This window comes from Temnothorax nylanderi, unplaced genomic scaffold (assembly GCF_030848795.1).
Source record: "Temnothorax nylanderi isolate EJ_2023f unplaced genomic scaffold, tnyl_v1.0 TNYL_tig0049_pilon, whole genome shotgun sequence".
Lineage (NCBI taxonomy): Eukaryota > Metazoa > Arthropoda > Insecta > Hymenoptera > Formicidae > Temnothorax > Temnothorax nylanderi.
Window position 1 is genome coordinate 975,810 of NW_027249111.1, and position 23,178 is coordinate 998,987.

Consider the following 23,178-nt stretch of genomic DNA (forward strand, 5'->3'; position numbering starts at 1 on the left):
AAGAGATAAATAAATGCTTGCTAACCTACTTTCTGGACGCAGTTTCTTCGTCATCTCACCAATGCGGATAATTAGAGCCGAATCGACACCGAATCCTACGAACGTCCGTTCAACTCGCATTATTGATTTCCGTTACCGGTCTGTCTCCCCGTTACGTTTCGCTTGTCTGTTTTTATCGCGCGACTGGATCAAATAATCTTTTCTCCTCTATTTCTCTTCCGTTCCTCCGCTTTTCTTTCCGCGCAAGAACGCGCCGCGCCGGTGCGGCTGCCATTTTTTACATTTGCATGTAAATAAAGCCACGCGAATCCACGTCCACGCTCGCGTGTGTGTCGCGCGTGACGACATTTGACTACACGTCTTCTCCGTTATATTGCGCGCGAGATAATCCCCCCCCCCCTTTTAATCTTTTAAACCGAAAAAAACCTCCTCGTTCCGAGGCGCACGCGACAATGTGACGTGCGTGCGATGAGCGTGCCTCTTTGTACGGCCCAATAAGTTTTTTTCCCTGCCATTCTCACAGTGTTTCGTGCCGTTTCTGGATTTACTTTGTGCAATAAATTTCCACAAGGTTTATACAAAATGTCACGTGCGCACGTTTTGACGTAAAGTGTGAGGGTGAGGCAACGCGACTTCCTCTCATAAATGCAGTCGTGCGCCGTGCACTCCGTAATTCTATAAATCACCTTGCTATAATAGGATGAAATTCAATGAACGCTGATAGGACGTAATTGTGTTTCGCTGCTCATCGAGGATGCGCATACATGGCATGGGACGGAGTATTCCAGTTATCGCGGCTTAGACGTTCTAGTTGTGCTACTATTGGACGCAATGGCTAACATACGTACTCCCATTTCGAGAGGAAACACACGCACTTTTGTTACATTGTCATTTCTCGAGTAACCTCTCTTCGACGTTCACCGACCGGATACATCCGTATGAGAAGGCGAGGCGTAAAGATGTTTATATGTACCGTGCATATATGTATGTATGTATGATTGTCACATTCGCGCGGTGTCATCGCTACGCGCGAACACAGCATTCATTCTTTCCCCCTCCCCCCCCCCCCCCCGCCTAACGACGCCTTCGTGAACGATAATTTACAATCGTCATAAACAACGTCTCCTCTAGCATCGCTCGGCGCATCCTCGTTATTACTACCATTGCCATTGCCATTATCATTATTATTATTATTATAATTACACATATAATTAATCATCAATTTGGAATAATGAGTGTCGCGCAGTACGACGTTACGGTATTACGGCGTTACAATGGCCGCTGTGTCACCACGTAACGCCGTGTTTTTGTGACGTGCATGTAATTACGCTTTCATCCCGCGTTTAGCAACAGCAAATTTAATCCGACCGGGTATTCATGGCGACCGTGCGAAGCTTCAGCGCGAAGAAATGACGCGGAAGGTGAAATTCGAGCGCGGCTGTAACGCAGATCGGATTGGAGGAACGCAATTTAAGTGAATTGGCCTGTGCTATCCTTTTCTTCCTCTCGCGTGCAAATAGGTCCTGATATACTAACACGACTTTCCGTTATATTGCCTGCCTAGCAAGTAATTTCGGTCCTTTAGACCTACGACAAGGCTTCAAGACTTTCAAAGGATGTTGCTAGAATAAAACGAAAGCGGAGGAGAGAAGGCGATGAGAGGCAGGTAAAGGAGGGATAAAGATTAGAGATGTTTTCGGAACAATTTACTGTGTGCTCATTACTTAACGTTGATCAAAGATCGTCGCCATAGTCGGAGAAAACTTGGCAAACAAAGGTAATTATAGTACCCGTCGCAAACTTCAACTCGTAGTAACATTCGGTTACTGGAATGTACATGTTCCGCGATATAGGTAGGCGGGTTTATTTAGCTGAAACGCGCGATGAGATAGTGCGCGGGAGAAGAAAATTAAAGGAAATACCGCTGGCGATCGCGCTCTCTATTCCCAGAACCGGAGGAGAAAAGAGGATGTTGAACGTATTCCGTGAGAAATTACGAAAAATAATCTCCAAAAATTATCATGAGAATGGCTCCGTGGTTACGCACGGAGATTCAGCCAAACAACAATGCCGTCTGGTCCTATCTGCATAACAATGTTTAGCTGTGAAAACAAAGCACCACGACATGCCAGGAAACGCCGTTAAAAAAGTGATGTATTAACGCGCCCATGGTTTTCGACGAGGTCGTCGAATTTAAACGCGAGGCCGCTGTTAATTGCTCGGCTCTCTAACAGAAGTCTGACTTTTGCAATGCATACCACTTTCGAGTAAAATATCGCGCGTTATTATTATTATTTTTTTTTTTTGCAAAGTAATAAACATTGCTATTGCGAAGCGCTTTGAAGAGCATCACGCTGAAGCTAATAAAATTTTGTCAATTAAGATTTCTGAACTGTGGAACTAATGCTATCGACACGCGTATTTAGACTCGCTTCAAAGTGATCTACTGTTCTCCCTGTATAAGGCTCGATAATTTCAGCCGAAACCTAGGAGCTCGAAAAAACGCCAACGGGGTTGCACGAAAGTGCGTGATGCACTCACCGTGGCGTGCTCACGAGTAGTAACCCTAAATATTAACACGGGACTTGTGCCGCGGGCGAACTGCGCCGCATTACCATCGCCATTGTGCGCCTGTACGGCTATTACCGCAGAAATATTGAATTTTGTTATCGAGCCGAAATTATCGGGGCCGGCCTCGCCGCTAAGGACAAGCATTACCGGGGCCATAAAGAGTACTGGGAACTCTTCAAAGGTCCGGTCGTCGAGAATAGACTGCATGCGTGCACTAGTCGACGATTGTTGCGGATGGATTTTTAAGCGAGATGAAAAGCAAGCGAGACACGGGCTTAGACTGCTTAGAGGCCACGTTATGCATTACGGCGCGGCGTTATGCATTACGCACAATCGTAGAGCCAAAAGAATTTACAGACTCGATGCGACACAGGCACGAAACGCAAACGCTTTCCTTCGAGCGCGATTATTTCGTCGCTACTCGTATAATCCAGCGTATAATGCACTCGTCCCGCGTCCCGCTGAAGGAAAACCTGGGTAGAAAGTAGAAATCGCCCGATTAGAATGGTCACGCGAATGCAAGCGAATGCCGCGATTAAACGTTTTCGTTAAGTATCGCTTCGGCAAGACAAATTCGCGTACTCGCTACAGGCTTAATTTCACACTCGCGTGTGCAAGTGCGCCGGGAAAACGGAACGAGAGCGAGTAACGAAAATGGTATATCCTTTGAGCGAGTCGGTGAAGGTGTGTAATATGAGAAACAATCTCCCGAGAAGATTTCTCGACCGCGGAATAATCGCGCGGGCTCTTATCGACGCGCGTGTCAAAGGAAAAGACGCGGTGCGATCGCATATTTCTCGAGTATCGTCAGTCCTTCGTCTTTCGCCCTTCTCGAGTCTCCTTTGATTCGTCGAGGGTAGAAAGGCGCGTACCGAGTTTACGAACTTTTCCTCGCCCGGGTTTGCTCCAAGATGGGACGATTTTTCACTCGCGAGAGCAGAGGTGGCAACGTGGAAACGTCGACTATATTGATGATAGCGGGTTCGATTTCAGGCTCCGATAAGCCCCTGAAGAAAATCAAGCGACTAATTGTATGGAATGGAATCTCGCGCGTCGAAAATACATTCCACGTGTTTGCTGCGAATAACACGTTATTACCGAAATGAATTGCAGGAACAATTCGCACGTCGGAACGAGCGCGCCGGCAAATCCTATCGCGAGTATTTATGGCGAAAGCCTCATGATTTCATCACGCGGTAATCGCACCGGAAAACGCGATAACCAAACAAAGTGCATTTTCCGCGTTTGTAATATTGTTTCTATCACTCAAATTCATCAAAAGTGGTTACAATCGTTAACCTCTCGCTAGTACTGTCAGCGGAAAATAAATTCTATGATGAATTGACGCGTAGCAATTCCGCGGAAATTTCGCTCTGTTGTCAAACTGTTGCCATTCAGATATTTTCAAATTGATTGTCAATAATTTAAATCTTTTTCACTTCTCATAACCCAATATATTCCCGTTTGAATATTTTTATTCATAATTCTCTAAACGGCTTCGTAGATAACGAAGGCAAACGGAAGTAATTAACAAAAGTGAAAAAAATTTCCGCTTGTAAGCTCAGATTATTGCATAACAAATTTGTTCTGTTTCCAAATTTCTATAAAAAGTGTTTTAGGTATAAAAGCCTTAGGTATAAAAGAACAATTAAATGTCTTTACACACTTTCTCACATTTTTCGTAATATTTGTTTCGATAAATAAGTACTCTCATATCTCCTTCCTCATTGTCCCATTTTATTTTCATATAATTTATAATTGATTAACTCATATATTTAATCTGTACGCGTGCAACCTGACTTCCATCTGTCGTGCGATAATTCAAATTGCAGGCAGCAATAACGAAATCGTTTTACGAACGGGTTAATGTTCTATTAACCCGTTATATTTCCATTATTTCCATAGTGATTTATCGCGCGCGAAGAGGGGAGTTTCAGTGAAAGGAGGGACGGAAATGCGAAACAATTAAAGTGACGCGGGTCAACGTATACGGCGATCGTATAGCAGTACGACGCAGTACGTAGTACTGTACGTCACGATCACGATAGCGTCAGCCGCAACTACCCGAACCCGATATGTCTGACTACGTGTCGTTATTTCTACTAAAATCCGGCCGGGCGGCCGGCCGGCAAGAGTCACGCCGAATCGAAGTGCGTGCGCGCTTACATGTACATTGTATATACGCGAAACCGGAAATATTCGGCAAAACCGAGGCCGAGGCCCGGCTGAGGCGCTACGACGAGAGGCATTTGCCGACGACAGCCGGCGCGGACGCGGGAACACGAATAGCGGCGATTGTGAGGCACGCGAGTTTAGCGCACACCAACGTTCTCCCCCGTCACTCCCGAGTCCCGAGTCCCGAGTCCCGAGTCCCGAGTGTCCCGACTGCGACTGCTCGGGGAAACGCGCCTCGTGCCACCTGACGAACACGGTTATACGCTGCAGACACATCGCAAGAGATCCGCGGTGACTTCGGCGAGGGCGACGCGCCTCTGAATTTTAAATGTAACCACCGGAAATTGTGTCCGCGTCTCGTAATCTCGTTTTCGTTTTTATTTTATTTTATTTTATTTTATTTTATTTTTTTATTTTTTGCACCGGCCGAATAAAGCTAAAAAACTTGATTACTCTATATTGTAAATATTACTTTTTGCGGACCGAGCACTTTCTGCCTCTCTCACAAAGCGGCGACAGGCCACAGCGAAAACGCGCCTCTTTGACTTGAAATTGGTATAAATACACCCCCATGCATAGTGAAATATGCGTATGCGTCGACGTCGCAAATATTGTTATATCGAGATGAATGCGCGTAATGTTATTTATTAATAGCCGGCATGTCGATAAGATAATACACGACCGTTTGTTTTTACAGCGCATGGAAAGGCTAAGGATAATTAATTCGTCAAAATATTAAACTTAATTCTAGCTGTACAAACACGCAACAAAATCTCTTCAGGGAGAGAGCACAGCGTGGTCAAGAAATTTTTATAATTCTCCATTGATCCGTATCGTCAACTCTCGGCTGAAACCGCTGAAAAGGAGGCGCGGGAAGGCCGGAAAGTACAGCGCGCGATCGTGCTTATTAAAAGTAATGGAGAATTTCTCGAGTTTTCGCACTTACCTCTCTGGAGTGTCTTACGTCATGCGGGACAATACAAGGCGAGAAGAATTCCCTGTCCTCCTGTTGAACGAAGCCACCACGTCGTTCTGCAACTCCATCTAAGGACAGCAATCAATTAACGTTAATGCATGATAATTTACGCAGAAAAAAGAGGAGGGAAGGGAGAGGGAAATGTCTTACCTCGTAAAGAAATCATTCTTGTCGGCTCACTCTCTTCGCTGCCAACCGCTCGCGAGCGCTACCGTTTCGACACCGTTAAACCGTTCAACTTTCTCGGAGCGAGCACTGATCCCGCTCGCGTTATCGCGACGTTTAAATCGTCACCGAGTCACACCGCGCACCGCTGCGATTTCGCGCACGATACCAGCCGAGCTTTTCTCGTCCAACTTCAACGCGATCTCGTCGCTCCCCCCCCTTCCCCCTTGCCCCCCTCCTCGGCCTTCAACCATCCTGTCGATTGGCACCCGACCCGCGCTACATGCTACATGTCACTCTAAAGTTCTCCTCTCGACAGCGGGAGTCCGACTACATCGGCCCTGATCTCGAGCAAGCGAGAATTCGGATCTCATGATCGCGACGAATTCCTTCGTCCGAGTGCCATGGTGACGCGCCGTGGCGTCGCGGTACCGGAGCGGAGCAGTGGAGCCACGGCGCGGCGCCGGAGTCACGACGTTACCGAATGTCCGTCGCTTTACACGAGCCCGCGCGTATTACTTGACGACGATTCTTACCCAACGCGTCTTACTCGACGATAACGCAGCGTCGATCCTTACACAAGCGCGCAACACTTCGGTGATCTCACCGCGATTACCGGCATTATTATACCGCGCGAAACGCGACACAAGCACCAGCACCGCCATGAGCCATGACACCATGAGAATACCTTCGCGATTCGCGTACGTGACGTTACGTGACGCGCGCTCGACCAATCGCGCGCGGCGTGGCATGAGGAGTAGCTGGAGTAGCGCGAGAAGCGCGCTCTAAGTGCTTCGGCTAACGGCTTCGGCGTTTCGCGGCCATTCGCGGCATTCGCGCGGTCGCCGCCGGTCGCGGACGCGACGTAGTGTAAAGTCGCTCGAGTGGCTCGTGTTTTTCGTGGTTTCGTTTTGCGGTTTGTTCGCGGCTGTGGTAGATCCCGGGACGGTCGACGGCCGACGGCGGACGGCGAACGGTATGTACACATTTTATTCGGTTGTTATTTACCCTTCGCGCGGGGACGCCGGGGACCGCGACGCGTCGTTCTACGCGGCGAGTGGCGAGAGGTAACATTGACGTGAAAAATACATGGAATATGGCGGCTCAACTAACTAACGTCTAACTGTCGTAAGAACCGACCGAAATGATTCTCACCCGCGATAAAATGCTTTTCTCCTTTCTGTCTCGTCTCATCCAACTCACGCAATTAACTGTTGTCTTTAAATGGCATTATTGCGCAATTGATCGCGTAATGGCTGTATTGAAGATTGCGCCAAACATGTCGAAGAAATAAAACCGAGATTGATTTCTAGGTTCACGGCTCGATATACAGTGCCGTCATTGCGCAATATTAATTCAATTTAGCTCTTACCGCCAAGAAAGAATGTGTCCTGACGTGTGTGATTTCTGTTGCAAACGCAATATACTGCATATTACCGATAAATGATATATTTAGATGCATTTATTTCCATGACTTTATATACACATAATTCAACTGTTATATTCTCCACCATATTAATAAGTCTCACTCTCACTATATGTATGATTTACATTTACGACAGTTTTTTAAATGCACGAATCGGATAAAATTATAAATGAATATTTTCTTATTTTAATGTTTTGTATACATATATATAGATTTTTTAAAAAACATTATGTTGACTCTTTGTACATTTCTTAAATAGAATTTTACTAATACGTTGTAAAGATACTGCACGAATAAATTTAAAATTCTTGAAAATATTACTAAATAAAGTAACGTTATTAAATGCACGAATCGGATTAATATTATAAATAAATATATTTTTAAGTATACATATATTTCTTTTTCAGTAGTATTTTATACTAATATACCGTAAAGATACTGCACGAACAAATTTAAATTCTTGAAAGCATTGCTAGATAAATTTATTTCTTCCCGAAAATTTTTTTCTCTTTTCATTATAACTTTAAAAAAAAATTGATCGAGCCTTCGTGAGCTGATGCAAAATATTAAAAATATTGCTTTGAAATTTCAGTCATAAACCGGATTTGAGTTATTGTGTGGCTACCGCTTTGAAAAATAATGTTTTGAGAAAAGAGCGTTTAAAGTTGTGGATGTAAATTTTATAATTTTTTATTATTTACTTACAATATATTAATCTATATCAGTTCCATTTTTATGACTTTAATATAATAAAATATGGAAAAAAATCTTTGATCTTTTAAAATTTTTTAAATTTTATAAGCCCTTAAAACTATTTCGACCATCGTTCGCACCCGTTCGCACTTTCAAAAAATACATACAGCTATATCTATATTGAACTTGGGTTATTGTACATTAGACACGTCACTCTTGTCGATGTTTGTCGAGTTTGTATTATCAACGCAACATGTCCTATCTATAATATTATTTGTATAAAGACCGCTTTTTAAAGATGAGAAGAGTTACAATGGCGTGAGATACAGAAATTTTTTGTCTGAATTTGCGACTAACAATCAGTGATTGTTCGTACGAGAGCTCCGCTCTGCAAGAGCTACTGAATAGTAAAACATACTCGACAGTTTTATTCTTCAAGAATGATTTTCGATGGATGTTCGCTTGAACGGCTTGAGGGTTTCACCCTCTGAGATAACTTTCAATAATAAAACCTACGATCTTGATAGTATCGCACGAACTCTGTGAGTGCGATAAAAAAAACTCACAAAGTTCGTTATTCTATCTGTGAGATTGATTTTTTTGCGAATACTTATTTTAAGCCCGCAATTTAAATCATTAGTTAAATTTTATTTTAAAAGCGTATCAATTGAGATAATCGAAATAAAGTTTTATATCTCGAGATGTGCACGTTCAATAAGTATATCTTGATTAAAGATGACAACTCGATTAAGAAGCGAAACGATTACTAAAATCATCAAGAGATTCGATATCTCGTTATTATATTACAGAAACCAATCCAATTGTTTTTAATATAACAGAATTATTTCAATTTCAAACATTTTAACATAAATGGCATCTAATTAATCCACTTATAAATAATCTGAATACAAAAATTCTTTTACTCCTCTCAAGAGGAAACAACAATTGACTCTCACGTTACTTTTCACTTTTCTTTAAGTATTGCAAAATCAAGTCACCAATAAATATAGATAGACTATGAAAGATTAGCGTTAAACTGGCGCGTTACATAAATAAATGTTATTAATCGTCATTAGTTAAATTCGAAAATACCATAGCAATGAAATATAGTCTGTATGTTTTATACTTTCAGTATATATGAGTGCTGAATAAAATTTCTAAGTATATTGTTATTTTGCGCCAATTTAAACCAATAGAGAAAAAACGAAAAATAAACAAGTACACCCAAATATTAACAATATTTCTCTATTATTGTTTCATAAGTAATAATTGTTATTCATATTTTTATTCTTCATATAAATACACACAATATCTAAATATATCAGTTCGCGCGCGCAATCGTCTCGCCCATATTCTCGAACATATCAGCACAATAAATAAATATAATAAATCAACAAAATTATATACCATATTACCCCAATATTACCCCAAATTTAAATTAAAAAATAATATTAAACTCACCACTACGATGCGCAGCAGCGGAGTTGTAGCACAACTACGTTGATCTGTAAAATACAAATACAAATAAAAATAAAATACAAATATATTCAGATTAGAACATTATCTAATATTATATTATTATATTTTAAAATACAATTATTATATGTACTAAATTTTATATTTATTATTCAAGTAGATATTTAACAGAGATTTAAAGATTTCCGAAATTAAAGAAATGTTTTCTTAAGCATAAACTTTTCTAAAATTTAATGAGTAAAAGTATCAATTTCTCTCATACAAGTAACCCACAGAAATGTATATGTTGAAAGTCTTAAAAATATTGTATTGATTATTTTAATGAAAAAAGTATTATCTCTTAAATAATGAAAGATATTTCATATGCATCGTATTACACAAAGTGTAAAAAATAAAAATATTAATATTAGAATGTTCGATAAATAATAAATTTTACAACGTATAATACGTAACAAGTAAATAATAAAATATACTCACCCTTTGATTGCTCCGCCGTCGCCAGATGCTTCCCCGAGCCTCCTTCTCCTCTCATGTTTCTCTATTGCTAATTTTTCGTAGCACAACCTTCACACACGAAAACACATAAACATAATTACACGAACTTATGCGATTTGTTAATTACTCGCGGCGTTCTGCACGGTAGCGAATAAACTTCGAATGACAGGGCGTTTTAACGTACGAGTATTACGACTCGAAATCGATCCGTTTCCTAGCTGTGACGGTTTTGTTAATAACCGAAAAATTCATAAATGGAATTGGCAATTTTATCCTGATATACCGCGAGACAGCGCGAATTGAGTTAGTGGCTAATAAAACCGCAATAAAAAATGTTTGAAAATATACAACGCCGACGCCTACTTCAACATTATATGCGTGATATAATATATAATTTGAACGAGTAAATCGCGGCATTACCGAATAAATTGTATTAACGTCGACGGAAAGAGCGAGAGCGAAAATATATTCTAATCCGACCGTTAGAAAAACACACAATCGTCACCCGTAAGTATCGCGATGAAACGAAATAACTTGTGTGCCTCCGTTCCCTGTTATCAATGCCTATTCTGAATCGCGCGAAATATCCGCTTTGATGGATAGCCGTCATTTCGATACGTTCATGAATCGCTAAACACAAGAGACGGTTAAACCGTGCAGGATTTTGACAATCGTTAATTATTCGAAGTGATCACGTTTGTAAATCGCGAAATTGCCGAACAAATTGTACTAACGTTGACGGAAAGAGCGAGAGCAAAAATGTATTCTAATCCGATCGTTGTTAAAAAAGGCAATCGTCGCCTGTAAATATCGCGACGAAATAAAATAACTTGCGAGTTTCGTTCCCTATCGTCAATGCTTACTACGAATCGCGCGAAATATCCGCTTCGATGGATAAACGTCGTCTCGATACGTTCACGAATCGCTAAACACAAGAGACGGTTAAACCGTGCCGGATTTTGGCAATCGTTAATTGTTTGAAATAATCGTATTTGTAAATCGCGAAATTACCGAGCAAATTATATTAGCGTGTCGGCGGAAAGAGCGAAAGCAAGAATATATTCTAATCCGACCATTATCAAAAAGACAATCGTCGCCCGTAAGTATCGCGACGAAACGAAATGATTTGTGAGACTCGTTCCTCGTATTAATTCTAAATCGTGCGAAATATCCGTTTCGATGAATAGCCATCGTCTCGATACGTTCACAAATCGTGAAACACAAGAGACGATTAAACCGTGCGAAATAGCATTCGTTAATTGTTCAAAGTAATCGCGTTTTATGTTTCTCGGCATTTGCCGCGATCGCATTCAATGAAATATTACGACGATACACGGAGCGGAAGTTACCTGCTCGAGTCTCGGCGCGTGAACGGTTAACGGTAATGTCGCAATAGGGTATCAGCCGTATCAGCGGCCGAGTCGGCGGCGTCGACGCGCGAACAATGGGGGATAGAGTGGGGATATGCATGCGTGCTCGATAAGCCTAGTCATCTTATCCCTACTCACCCCCACTACGTCATGTTTCCGAGAAGCCGCGGCCGGCGTAAACAACAGCGCGTCGCATACCTAACGATCTCGGTGCTATATAAGACAAGCCTCTCTTCTACGAAATACGAAATAGTACATCAAATAAAACGTTATAAGGTAAATGTAAATTCCAAATACTGTATGTGCGTCTGTACGTGTACGTGTTTCCTTTCGTATATGTGCTCTCATATCTCAGATCAATATTAATTTGCTTGTTTTCGTATCTCGACAAATGGATTATCGCGCATCTAATTTTGTCGCGTTTTGTGATCTCATTAGCGTCGCCACGTAATTATAAATGCGATAAATATTCATCACGCGATAAATAGTAATAATTAATAGTACATACATAGTAATACCTACGTAATATTACGAGAATTAAATTGACTCGCAAGATGTTAAACTATGGCAAATATCAAAGCATTGGTTTCAAAGTTTTACTTTTTGAAAGCAGCTATCGATAGTAAAAATCTTAATATATCCTTAGCTATGTAAAATCTCTACAATATTGCGTTATCCTCGAAGCGTCGAAGAACCGTACATCAAATTTTCTCGAGAAGACAGCGCAAACCTTTTTACTTTGCAAAACAAATTTATCACGCCACGGGCACGGGTGTTCGCTCTCATTTCGGGGAGCTTACAACGAAACAAGCCGGGAACGAATCGAAGGTGCATTAACGCGGGGCGGAAATCTGCAACGGCAAAGTTCAAGGTTCTAGGGGAGTACTTATGCATAAAAACACGCCGGCAGAATGACGGACGGAGTTTGGTGGCGAAATGGTTCTCGCACGTTTTCTGCGGGAAGCTGACAATAAGTGTAAGACTACTTTGACAGATTTATTAAAACGGCGCAATATACACGCGTCCAGGTACGAACGTATAAACAAGGTTCTCATGAATATTGCAGCTGTTTATTACTATGTTAACGTAACGGCCTCAACGACTTGATAAGGACGAATATAAAAGCACCGCGCAAATTTTAGATAATTTCACCGGTTGATCGCGATACGCCGTGAATACGATTTTCATAGAAACGCGGGGAATTAACATAGAGCTGTAGGGGAAAAAGAGTTAAGGAAGAAAAAGAATTTTATTGCACGTGCCCGTAAAACGGGTGCCATGCATTTATTCTCTTGCTATTTACCCTTTGCCCCAAGGGCATGCGTGTTATTTTCGTTATAAAAGACCGACCGCCGGCGAACGTGAGGGAAGCTGGAAGGTAGAAGGTGGAAGGAGGGGAAGAGAGAAGGAAGGAGAAGGGAATGAAGGAAGAACGTGTGCAAAGGAAGAAGAAGGGTAGATGGGCAGGAATCGCGTACGCATACAAGGTGCGCGGGTAATAGTGGAGCGAAATATTAAAAAGCACTCAGCCGCTCTCGAAATTCATGTAATCTAGAAAACTGTAAAAGAGGGTCGTCCCGACGACTTTATCCCGTGGGCGCGCCACGGTAAACAACGAGACGCGACGAGAATTATTGTGCTGCCTTCTCCCCTACTCCTCTCTCACGTGTCACGAGGGCTGGAGGGGGGGGGGGTGGTAAAGACACCGGAGGATGGGTTAAAGACACGTCGCAAAATTAATGTGCCAATAAATATTTAGAGATGTATAATTTTCTTGTATATCTTCTACGCTATGCAAAAGCGGCAAGCCGTACGTTCATTCCGTCGCTATTTACCCTTTGCTCGCCGGGCATTTATCATTTTTACGAAAGTATATCGTTAGCGGAGGGGCGCATGGGAGACACGCGAGAGGGAAGGAAAAAAGAAAGGTCGTGCACGAGACCGTGGATTAGGGCGGAATATTGAAAATGAATTTAACTCTACCCCGAAATTATTCGACCTAAATATGAAATGACCGCATTTCCAATTATGCGCGACCGCAGAAAGCCAGATTCCTTAAACGGACGATCTTCCTTCTCTTTTTTCGTTCAATACCGCATCGCGAATAAAATCTATTAGCGTTAAAAAAAAAGAAGATCGAACATCGTTCGCGAGCTCTCGATAGTCTGTACTCACAGTACTCAGTACTTACTGCGCGGCTGTTTATTTTAGCCGTCTATTTTTAAGGCAGTGGTTCTTTTCATTTTGACGTTTTTCGGATTATCAAAATGCTGTCGCAACTACACGGAAAGTACTTATTTTTTTGTCTTATCGATCGAAACATCGAAAATTACGTCGATATCGAGACGCGTCCGCGCTCTGAATTTTTTCAAAATCCACCGCAACGACTTGTACGTCTCGAGGGGACATGTACCTCTAGTTCAGTACCACTGGTTTAAAAAGTATATGTATCATTCCCGAGAAGATAATCGAAGCGGAACGCAACCGTATGGGAAAGAACGGGCCGATATGTGATGAAGCGAGAGGAAATAACAGTGAGGATGGAGAACGATAGTTTGAAGGGAAAGGTCGTGAACGAGGCAGGCGAGAGTCGAGCGAAATATTGGAAAGCCGGCTGCGCGGCAAGATAAAACGTTTCATAAAACAGACATCGATTCCGTATTACCCGGCGCCCACGTCGCCGCGTCGACGTGAATCGAGAGTCTTCGCCGAGGAGTGCTCCTCGAGAACGCCTGCCGAAGGATAAGGGAACGGTCCTGCCTGCACATAAAGGGAAGACGAAAGATACGCATTTCCTTATTGCATCTCTCGGCCGCGTATCCTCCATTCCTCCCGCTTTCGTCTCCGTCACTTCTTCTATTGCCTCCACTTCTCGGCCGCGCCGCATCGCGTCTCCCGCGTCCCTCCGTTCACGCGAAATCCAAAGGAGAGAAATGAAAACTCTTGTGCCGACATGCATAAGCCTCGCAAACGCATCCAAGGTAAGAAGAAGGTAACGATGCGCGTTTTTTTCTAAGCTTATACACGATACAAACACACTCGGTTCGTGCGCTCTCACATTTAGGATCGCATTATTCTACGAATTATTCTACGTTGTGAATATCAAGAGATATGATGTGATAATTAACGTCGCAGTGGTAGGTATACGAGACATAATTGTGGTACATTAAATCTGATCTTTGTCACGAGGAAATGTCCTTTTATTAAATAATTACGACGTCATAATGTGTTGTTCGTTGTGACGAAGTAGTTTTACGACGATATGGATAGCAGTATTCTCTGCTAAATTGTGCATGTGTGTGTGTGTGTGTGTGTGTGTGTGTGTGTGTGTGTGTGTGTGTGTGTGTGAAATTAATAATAATAATAACTTTCCTTCCGCACTGATCGCAAATTTCGTAACGTATATCGCCACTTTTGTTAATAAAATACGTAATTTCACCAGCAGGAAGCTTTTGACATTATATTTACGTCAAACGAGATCCGATATTGCGCCACCGGGAAATTTTACGTTCCCATTAACATATAGTTACTATATTACACGTGCATATAATTGCAGTTAATGTCAAACGGGAATCGCTGAACGCGCACTCGTAAAATCTCATTTCAGAATTATTGCGAATACAAAACGGCAAAAATCAACTGCGAATATTTCTCTTTATTCCCTCCCAGTTTCATCTCATTTTCATTGCTTTCTTTGATTTCCATTATTTCGCAAATTTATTTTGCGCACTATATTGTTGTCATTATACTCTCTTCGCGAATCTTATTCTTATCGTCTTTATGTTCAATTTAAAAAGTTATGCCGAGAGAGAGAGAGAGAGAGAGACATCGACTATCGAAACTTAATCAATCGCTTGTGTCGCGTATCAGCGTCTCTCAATTTCGCAAAATGCTCGCCTATATACATATATATATATACATATATATATATCTATTAGGTATATATATTTTGCACGAGTATTAAACCGTAATATAACGTAAATGCCGTAGATTATACCCCGAGCGGCGCGGTGTGATTATATTTTCCAATTATCCATTGTAATCAGCCGACGCGGTTCGATTTGATTCGATTCGATTCAATTCAATCGCGCGTATCGGTCCTTTTTCTTCAGCTAGCCTAGTATCTACGCGATATCGATGAAATGAGCGGTGTTCGTTCAAAATATCGGATAACACGGTTGCGATTTAATTGCGTTATCGCCGGCTACCTGCACGCCGCGCTCCATTCTCTGCACCGCGCACGATAATTATACCATCGATTTGAAATAATTATATTGGGCTCGTAAGCGGGTAATACTTCGATATATACTATCACGGTTCGCTGGGACGGTCAATGAATCGCAATGCATATTTTTTCCCCAGCGCCTCGTTCAACGCCTCTTTCAACTCCGCGCTGCGCGATCCCCATTGTCTGCCGTCGCTCGGTAGAATCTCCTTGCGTGAGGTTGGAATTTTATTGGTCGGAAATTGTGCGATCGTTTTCTATGTATCAGAATACCACCGATCGTGCCCTGAATTCTCGAAACCTCTGGTAATTGTCTTACAATCGCGCGAAAGAAAAAGAAATTCGAGTGTACAATGGCGCTGTATTGGACTTAAAGAATAGAACACAAACGAAAGAAAATTAGACGAACTTTGTAAATTGAACAGGATCGATCTAGTATAAGAAATATAACGTATTTAAGTTGTAAACGTAATTGTAAATCTAAATTAAGTAATAAAATAATCCTAATGTGAGAATTTGCTAAGAGAAAAATCGTTTGTTTTGTATATGGAACATTTTGCACATTCTAGGATTAAGTTTTAAAGTTTTCAAAACATATTTTTTTCTTGTTACAGAATTGACGCGCGAGAGAAGCCAGTGACGAAGGCGCAACACTCGTCAGACTCTGGGGTTTTCGGTCCACGCGCCTTTTTTCGAACGTCCTTTCCGAGCCCGGCGGTTCTGGTGATCGACGATATAAAGCGACACGACGCGGCAACCTACAGATGTAGAGTGGATTTCCGGAAGGGCCAGACGCGCAGCTTCCGGTATAACTTGACCGTGATCGGTGAGTCTGAGTACCGACCTCTAGAAGAATTTAATCCATCACATACTCTAAATATAGCGATTAACAATTTTTTTATAAACGTCGCTACCACTGCTTTACAGAAGGATATCTATAAGTGATATGCGTTATTAAATTTAAAAAGTCAGAGAAAGAGTAAATTATAAATCTATAATTCTGTATAAATTTACTTTAATCAATCAGTTTCATATGAATTTATTTTTCATTTTTATTTTTAAATTGTGATCACTCTGTATGATTCCCAATATTTTTTAATGCCATAATTTCGTCAAACTTTTAATTTTAAATATATGCAATATAAAAACAAATATATCTGATTGAAAGTTTTTTTCAATCGGACACATGAGCATATTTGTTTCAAATTTAAGTATAAGATAACAGAGATAAATATAAACTCTTTAAATAACATTACGGAATATAATAACTTTAAATATGATATCTGGTATAAATTATGCTATCATATCGATCATAATAAATAATACGGCGCGCAATAGTAATAGTCGCAGCAACGACATTTACACGAAAAGCAAACCGTCGCTCCCCTTTCAATCAAAGGAAGATCGTAGCAAACTAATTTACCACGACTTTAAAGAGGAGCCTTAAGGTGCATTGTACGCTCTCGCGGACATTGGAAAAGCGAGAACCGGGGAAAGAGAGAAATAGCGGTTACATTTCGCTCGAGAAATCGATCAAGCTCGACACGCACGTCGCGTCGCACCGCGCCGCCGCTGCCGCTACCGTTGCTGCTGCCGCCGTGAAGAAACGATTCGTGGCGATCAGATCGAACATGAAGGGTATAGGTGTATTATAGATCGCTATTTCGCGAGGGCACGGCACCGATCGATCTCTCGCTGCAGTCGCGAACTTGCGACCGGAGTCCGCGTTACTTTCTATGCGCGCCACTTATTCGAGCACACACTCACTCGTGTACGACCGTTTTATCAACGCGTGCCGCCTTTCGCAGAGCCCGACGCCGACGTCGAAGGGACATATAAACGTCCGATCAAGCAAATGCCGCGATCACTGAAAAATGCATGAACCAATCGCGGTCACGATTTCCTCCTGCACGCCTGCGGTTTTTCCGCCACGTGGATCGCATGACCCAAGTTTTCCCGATTCGTATCTGAGCGCATCGTTTCGAGCAGAAGCTCGCAAGTTCAGTCACGACGAATCTCGATTCTTATACAAGTATAACATTCTCTGCATGCATTCTATGCATTCTATGACGAAGACAGCGAGCCCTAACTGCGCGAACGACATCCACGAAGAATTTCGCGATCACCATTACCGTACATCGCGGTGATTTTGCTTCTGCTTACTTTCTCTCACGATTTGGAATAATATCCGGGTACCACGCTGCGCTTTCTTTACCCGGATACACGCGGTGCGAGTATAACGTCGTGTGGGTCGATCATAAAGTCCACATCGTACGAAGGTGTAACTTTCATGGAAGCCCCAGTTGGAGCAGTCGGTAGCGAAGTACGTTCGAATCTCGGGATATCCCGTATAGCTCGCGGCAGGAATATAACCTGGGAAATTCTACTCCCGATCCTTCCGATACCGGAATCCATCTTTGGCGCCTCTCTTCGCCGCTGCTATCGACTGGAACGGAATAGTGAAAGGGCGAGAGGGTGCGAGAGAAAGAAAGAGGTAAAGAAAGAGAGGGAGAGAGAGAGAGAGAGAGAGAGAGAGAGATTCGAACGACATGGAAAGGGATAAGGATAGTGAGAATGTAAGTGTCGCAGTGCAGATTCCCAGAAGACCCGACGACCAGCATGAAATTCTCCGGCTGATCCCTCAGGCGATCTAACCCTTTCTAGTAATAGCCGAGCGCGCGTAGTGTTTCTGAAATGTTCGACTTGGAACACCCCGCGTCGAATATCCATATAAGACCCGCAAATACAGGGTATTCGTGAGAGTAAATGGATAATGCTTTTATTGACATATTCCTCCTCGAGGTTGAGATCCATTTTTCCATTACGAAAACATCGCGAGAACTTGCAATCTACCACGTCTCTCAAGGTTTCAACTCCATGTAAGTTATTTGTAATTGAGTCCCTCTTATGTTAAAATTCCGTACAAATCACATCGCGCCAATTAAGAAGAGTACAATAAGCCCTTTTTTTAATACCCATTTTGTACCTATTTTGATGGTAGTTTAACATCGAAGCGTTTTTCCCTTGTGCAATTGTGCTCGCACGTGGTTTCGAGCTCTAATTAAGCTGCATCAATATTTTTCGTCGAGAGAACTGATCGCGGAAGCGACACGCGTTGAGAGGCCAATCCATTTTCCACCTCCTTACTCCTGCTTTGCCAACCACGCTCGTCTGCACGTACCCTCAAAATGTTTCCCTGGAATCTGCCTCGCAAGGACTCCGTCCAATTCAAACGTACTCGCGGTATTCCAAAAAGTAACGAACGAAATTGGCCCCCGCGGGTGCGGTATCAAACCTCACAGAGGACAAGGTATTTTCATCAGAGAAGATTGGTTCCCGAGAGTTTCTAGATTGCGTCTCTCTCTCTCTCTCCCCCCCCCCTCCCTCCTCTCCCCTCCCCCCTTCCTCTTTCTATCTATCTCTACCTGTCTCTCTCCGATTTTCCTGGGCTTTTCCGCGATAACCGGTCCTATACCAGCGATGCAATGTCCAAGCGCGTCTCTTCCGCTTTATCTCTTTCTCTTGCTCGCATATTGCGGTGCCGAGACGCCGCGCCGGGAAGAATACGTAATCTAAGCTCTTCGACGTTTAAGTTTGCATGAATGTGGCCGCCGTTGAGCGAATCCCGACATACCGTGTAACTTTTGTTATTTTCCACGACGTACTCCGTCCGTCTCTTTAAACTTCTCGAGACATAAGAAACACTTTGAGATTCTTACTGCGCTTTTTGCTGTGCTTTCGGAATACATATACGAAATTTAACAGTCATATATCATTTACACAGCTGTTCTCGCAATAGTCTTGCATTCGAGTTGTAATGTATTACAAGTTAAGAGAGTTTGCTGAATATATAAACTGCCAGATTGTTTTTGCGTTATATGCGGAGTTAAAATTTTGAAAAATTAACAAACAGACGATTAAATATATACGCGAGATATGTCTTTTAATATTTCAACAAGAGTCTTTATTTCGAATGTATGTACGAGCGAGACACATAAATCATCAAAGAAACAAATATCAATTTTGCGATAATTATGCAAAATACATTGCAATAGGGCTTCTCCTTATGCAAGGGATGTTGTAGATTGCACAAGGTACGTGTACACGTGATGGACTACACGCGTATGTTCTTGCGAACACGACTATGATATATTAACACACACAAGCGCGAGACATCGCGCGTGAGGCGCACCGTCTTATAGATTAGGCTAATGCGTCAGTATTCGCGCGGTATTGTTACGCTATCGTGTTACAACGCGCGCTGTGTTGCAGTATATATGGGCGCAATATTATTATCCACCGTAATCGTGTAAGTGTATTACGCGCCGGCGCGTGGCGCAATAGTTAGCGTTCGTTATACTTACGTGAGTTTCGCGAGCAACCCCCCCCCCCCTCTCCGAAATGCGTGTCGTTACTCCTGGTCTCCTGCCAGTTTCGCGGAACACGGAAACGCAGTTTCGCCCCCGAAATACTGACAAGAAGTTGCACAACATATTCCTTAATGCGAACCTTAGAGAAGAACATCCGAATCCGAAACGTTTCTCCTATCACGTTTCTTTCTTCCTTTTTCCAATTATCGCCTCTTTGAATCGCCGCGATCGCTTTTATATACGTAATTATCTGCAGCATTCTTTCACCCTTGTAAGAAGATAGAGACGAGCGAGCACTTTCTGAAGCTAGGCGTGCCTCGAAGGCGGGCGTCGCCGTCGCGTCGCGCGTCTGTGAAAAGAAGGATAGCGCAGATTAGAGGAGCGAATTAGAATTTCAGAAATCCACGCGAACTTTCCGCGTTAGCTCGAGCCAAACTCTCACGGTGAATGGGGTGCGAAGGAGGAAGAACGCGAATGGACGTGGGTGGACAAACCTCGTCGTTAAGTCTTCCCTTAATTAACCTAACCTTTTCTCTCTCGTTCATTCCCTTCTCTCTCTCGTCCCCCCCCCCCTCCTTCTCTTTCTCGTAACTCCGTTTCCTGCCGTCCCTCTCTGCTCCGTTTCTCCGCTTTAGCCTTCCCGTTGCATTAACGTCGGAGGAAAATCTTGGTCTACGTTTCCTCGCGAGGAAAAAGGCGCCCCGCTAGATCGATGCTCTCGCTTCGCAGTTGAAATAATATCGGGAGATACTCGAGAGCTTGGATAATGCAAGTCGAAATTAAGCTCGAAATAATATAAAGCGTCTTTGTCAAACTGTCGGGAGGCGGCTAAGCGGCGCGTCTCCTCGGAATAATTTGAGACAAGCGAAAGCGGATTATCGGACGGAGTTGGTCGTAGAAGGAATTGGGATTTGTGTTTTTCCTCGAGGATTTAATCCCCCGTCTAAACAAAATGCCTCTCCTCCCGCGTTATTAATATACGCTTTGATATAGCTCTTGATCGATCGCATAATAGTGTTTGCGACATTGATTTCGTTTATTCGGATAGATACATCGCACGATATAATCGAATTTTTTCATGTTGCGTGATTACATCTCATTGTCTACTGCAAAATGTAAACGTAAATAATTATTACGCAATATAAAGAAATTTTTTTACGCAAAATCCATCCAAGTCGTGTATCTTGAATTGCAATTCGCATCGCAAAAAAGTACAATGCTTGTCGAGGGATACTTCTGATGAAACCTCCACTCAAAAACTCGTGAAACTGTAATAAGCTGTTGCGCAAAAAAAGTGTTACGTGACGTGGCATGTCGGCTCTCTTGTCCATGGGACAAAGGAAATCAAGAATTAAACGCGATCGCGCTGCGATATTTCGCGTGCAAAAGTGGGCAAAGTTGATAATCCGATTCAAGGGACAAACGCCAGGGACAAGCGCCATCCTCGAAGGTACAAATAATGCGAAATACTTTGACGCGCTCGTGACGTACGCAGATCGGCGAAAAATTCATCTTTGCCCCTTCAACCAAAGGGGCTGCCTTTGCAAAGCGCCGCGCGCCGTAGCGCCGAGCAGAAATTTGTTCCACCTTTTTAAGCCAGCGCACATGGCTGCGTGCGCTTGCAGACATACACATACACCCATATGCACGCGATGAACAATGAGGGAGTTTGTATCGAGGTCGGCAACCCTTTTTCCAGCGGGCGTATGGTATACGGTTATATTCTATGCGTCGACTAATGGGGTATAAGTGAGCCGCTGCGTGTGAGAGGTGCAAAGGAGGAGGAAGAGTAGAAAAAAGTAGCCTGTGCTATTCGCGGTCGTATAGCACCACATAATCGAGCTCCTTTGTGGCAGGGCTAATTAACCATCCCCTTCCTGTCAGGGTTTCGTTCCCGTACTTGCCGTGCAAATTAAATCGCAAGTCTATCGTTCCACCCTCTATTCGACCTTTCTCGTCTAGCGAGCTAATACACCTTACTGATATCCTATTAATTGGACTTACTGTTCCTTCAACGAGTCAGTTTTCGGTTAATTCGGTCGCTTCATCCTGTGTCACATTATGATAATCGCGGAATAAACACAATCAATGTGAATAATCAACGTAAACGGTTATTCTATAGTATACTGAATATTTCGCGGAACTCATTCCTTGCGATGTACGTATCTGCGTAGATGTAAACTGTAAATACAAAACATCCGCGCGAGCGAGACTTGGGACGCGACGGTCGGGCAGCCGCTGTGCCGTTGCATCATCGTGTTTGCGATTAGTTTCTACGATTATTAAAATTATCGCGATTATTAGATCGCGACTTCAATTAGGACAATGCGGACAACTCGCGTTGAAATGATCTATTTACGAAGCAAGTATTTCACGTTTTTTCAATGTAAATGCATCGTGTGCGATTAATAGCATCGGCAGTATATATGGAGTATCATGCAAGGTCGTCGCAATCTACCGTTATTAGTGCGCGTCCCTGGGAGGCATCGAGCAACGGCGGAGTATCTGTGAGGTGAACGATTTTTTATTTATTATATATTTGTTATATATTTGCGGAATTTATATAATTATTTTCCGAATTATTTCGGGAACGATCTCGCGCCGATCTACAATTACGCAAATGTAGTGATGATAGTTTTTAACACATTGAGAGAGAGAGACTGCCAAAGGGTTTGACAAATCTTCCTAGTCACCAAGCGCACGATATTTTTTTATACAAGTAAAATAATTAGGATATGAAACATGTATCAGAGTTATTCCAGGTATTCCAAAGCTGTTAAATTTGTTCCGAAACGTTCGTCAAATGTCACGATTTTTTAATATTTTTATTATGTTAATATATAAAATTGATAAAAGGTTACAATTGGAGATGAATTAGGCTGTTAATTACACATGACTGAAATTTATGTGTCAGGTACTTATGACAGTCAGTGGCAGTCAATTTGTTAATATTTACAACAATTTTTCAACGATTCTTAGAACTCTGGTTGTTTTGTGCCATTTCTTTAAATGCTATTATAGATATATCACCTAACCGCCTGTTTTACAAATTTGCTTGTGACACACGTGTACGCGAATGATGTATGAAGTACTTGAGACATTAACCGACGTTTCATATTTACGAGAGCATAAAATACCACGGTACGCCGGCAACATTGAGATTTCTGTTCTTGTCGCTGCAACAAGCGCATGAATCGTAAGCCTCGCGATCTCCCACAAAGTACCCACCCTCTGCG

At 42.5% G+C, this 23,178-nt stretch overlaps 1 protein-coding gene and 1 long non-coding RNA gene across 2 annotated transcripts in view; one reads left to right on the top strand and one right to left on the bottom strand.

Moving 5' to 3' along the window:
- The window catches only part of LOC139772437 (uncharacterized), a 120,129-nt gene extending 114,045 nt beyond the window's left edge, over window positions 1-6,084 (bottom strand). The window contains exons 1-2 of the long non-coding RNA XR_011718127.1: window positions 5,873-6,084; window positions 5,693-5,790 (exon numbers count right to left, since the gene is read on the bottom strand). This is a non-coding gene — a long non-coding RNA (uncharacterized lncRNA). The remainder of the gene's footprint in view (window positions 1-5,692; window positions 5,791-5,872) is intronic.
- The window catches only part of LOC139772434 (kin of IRRE-like protein 1), a 346,418-nt gene that overhangs the window by 242,047 nt on the left and 81,193 nt on the right, over window positions 1-23,178 (top strand). The window contains exon 3 of the mRNA XM_071706124.1: window positions 16,187-16,398. Coding sequence (XP_071562225.1) covers window positions 16,187-16,398 — 212 coding nt within the window. The remainder of the gene's footprint in view (window positions 1-16,186; window positions 16,399-23,178) is intronic.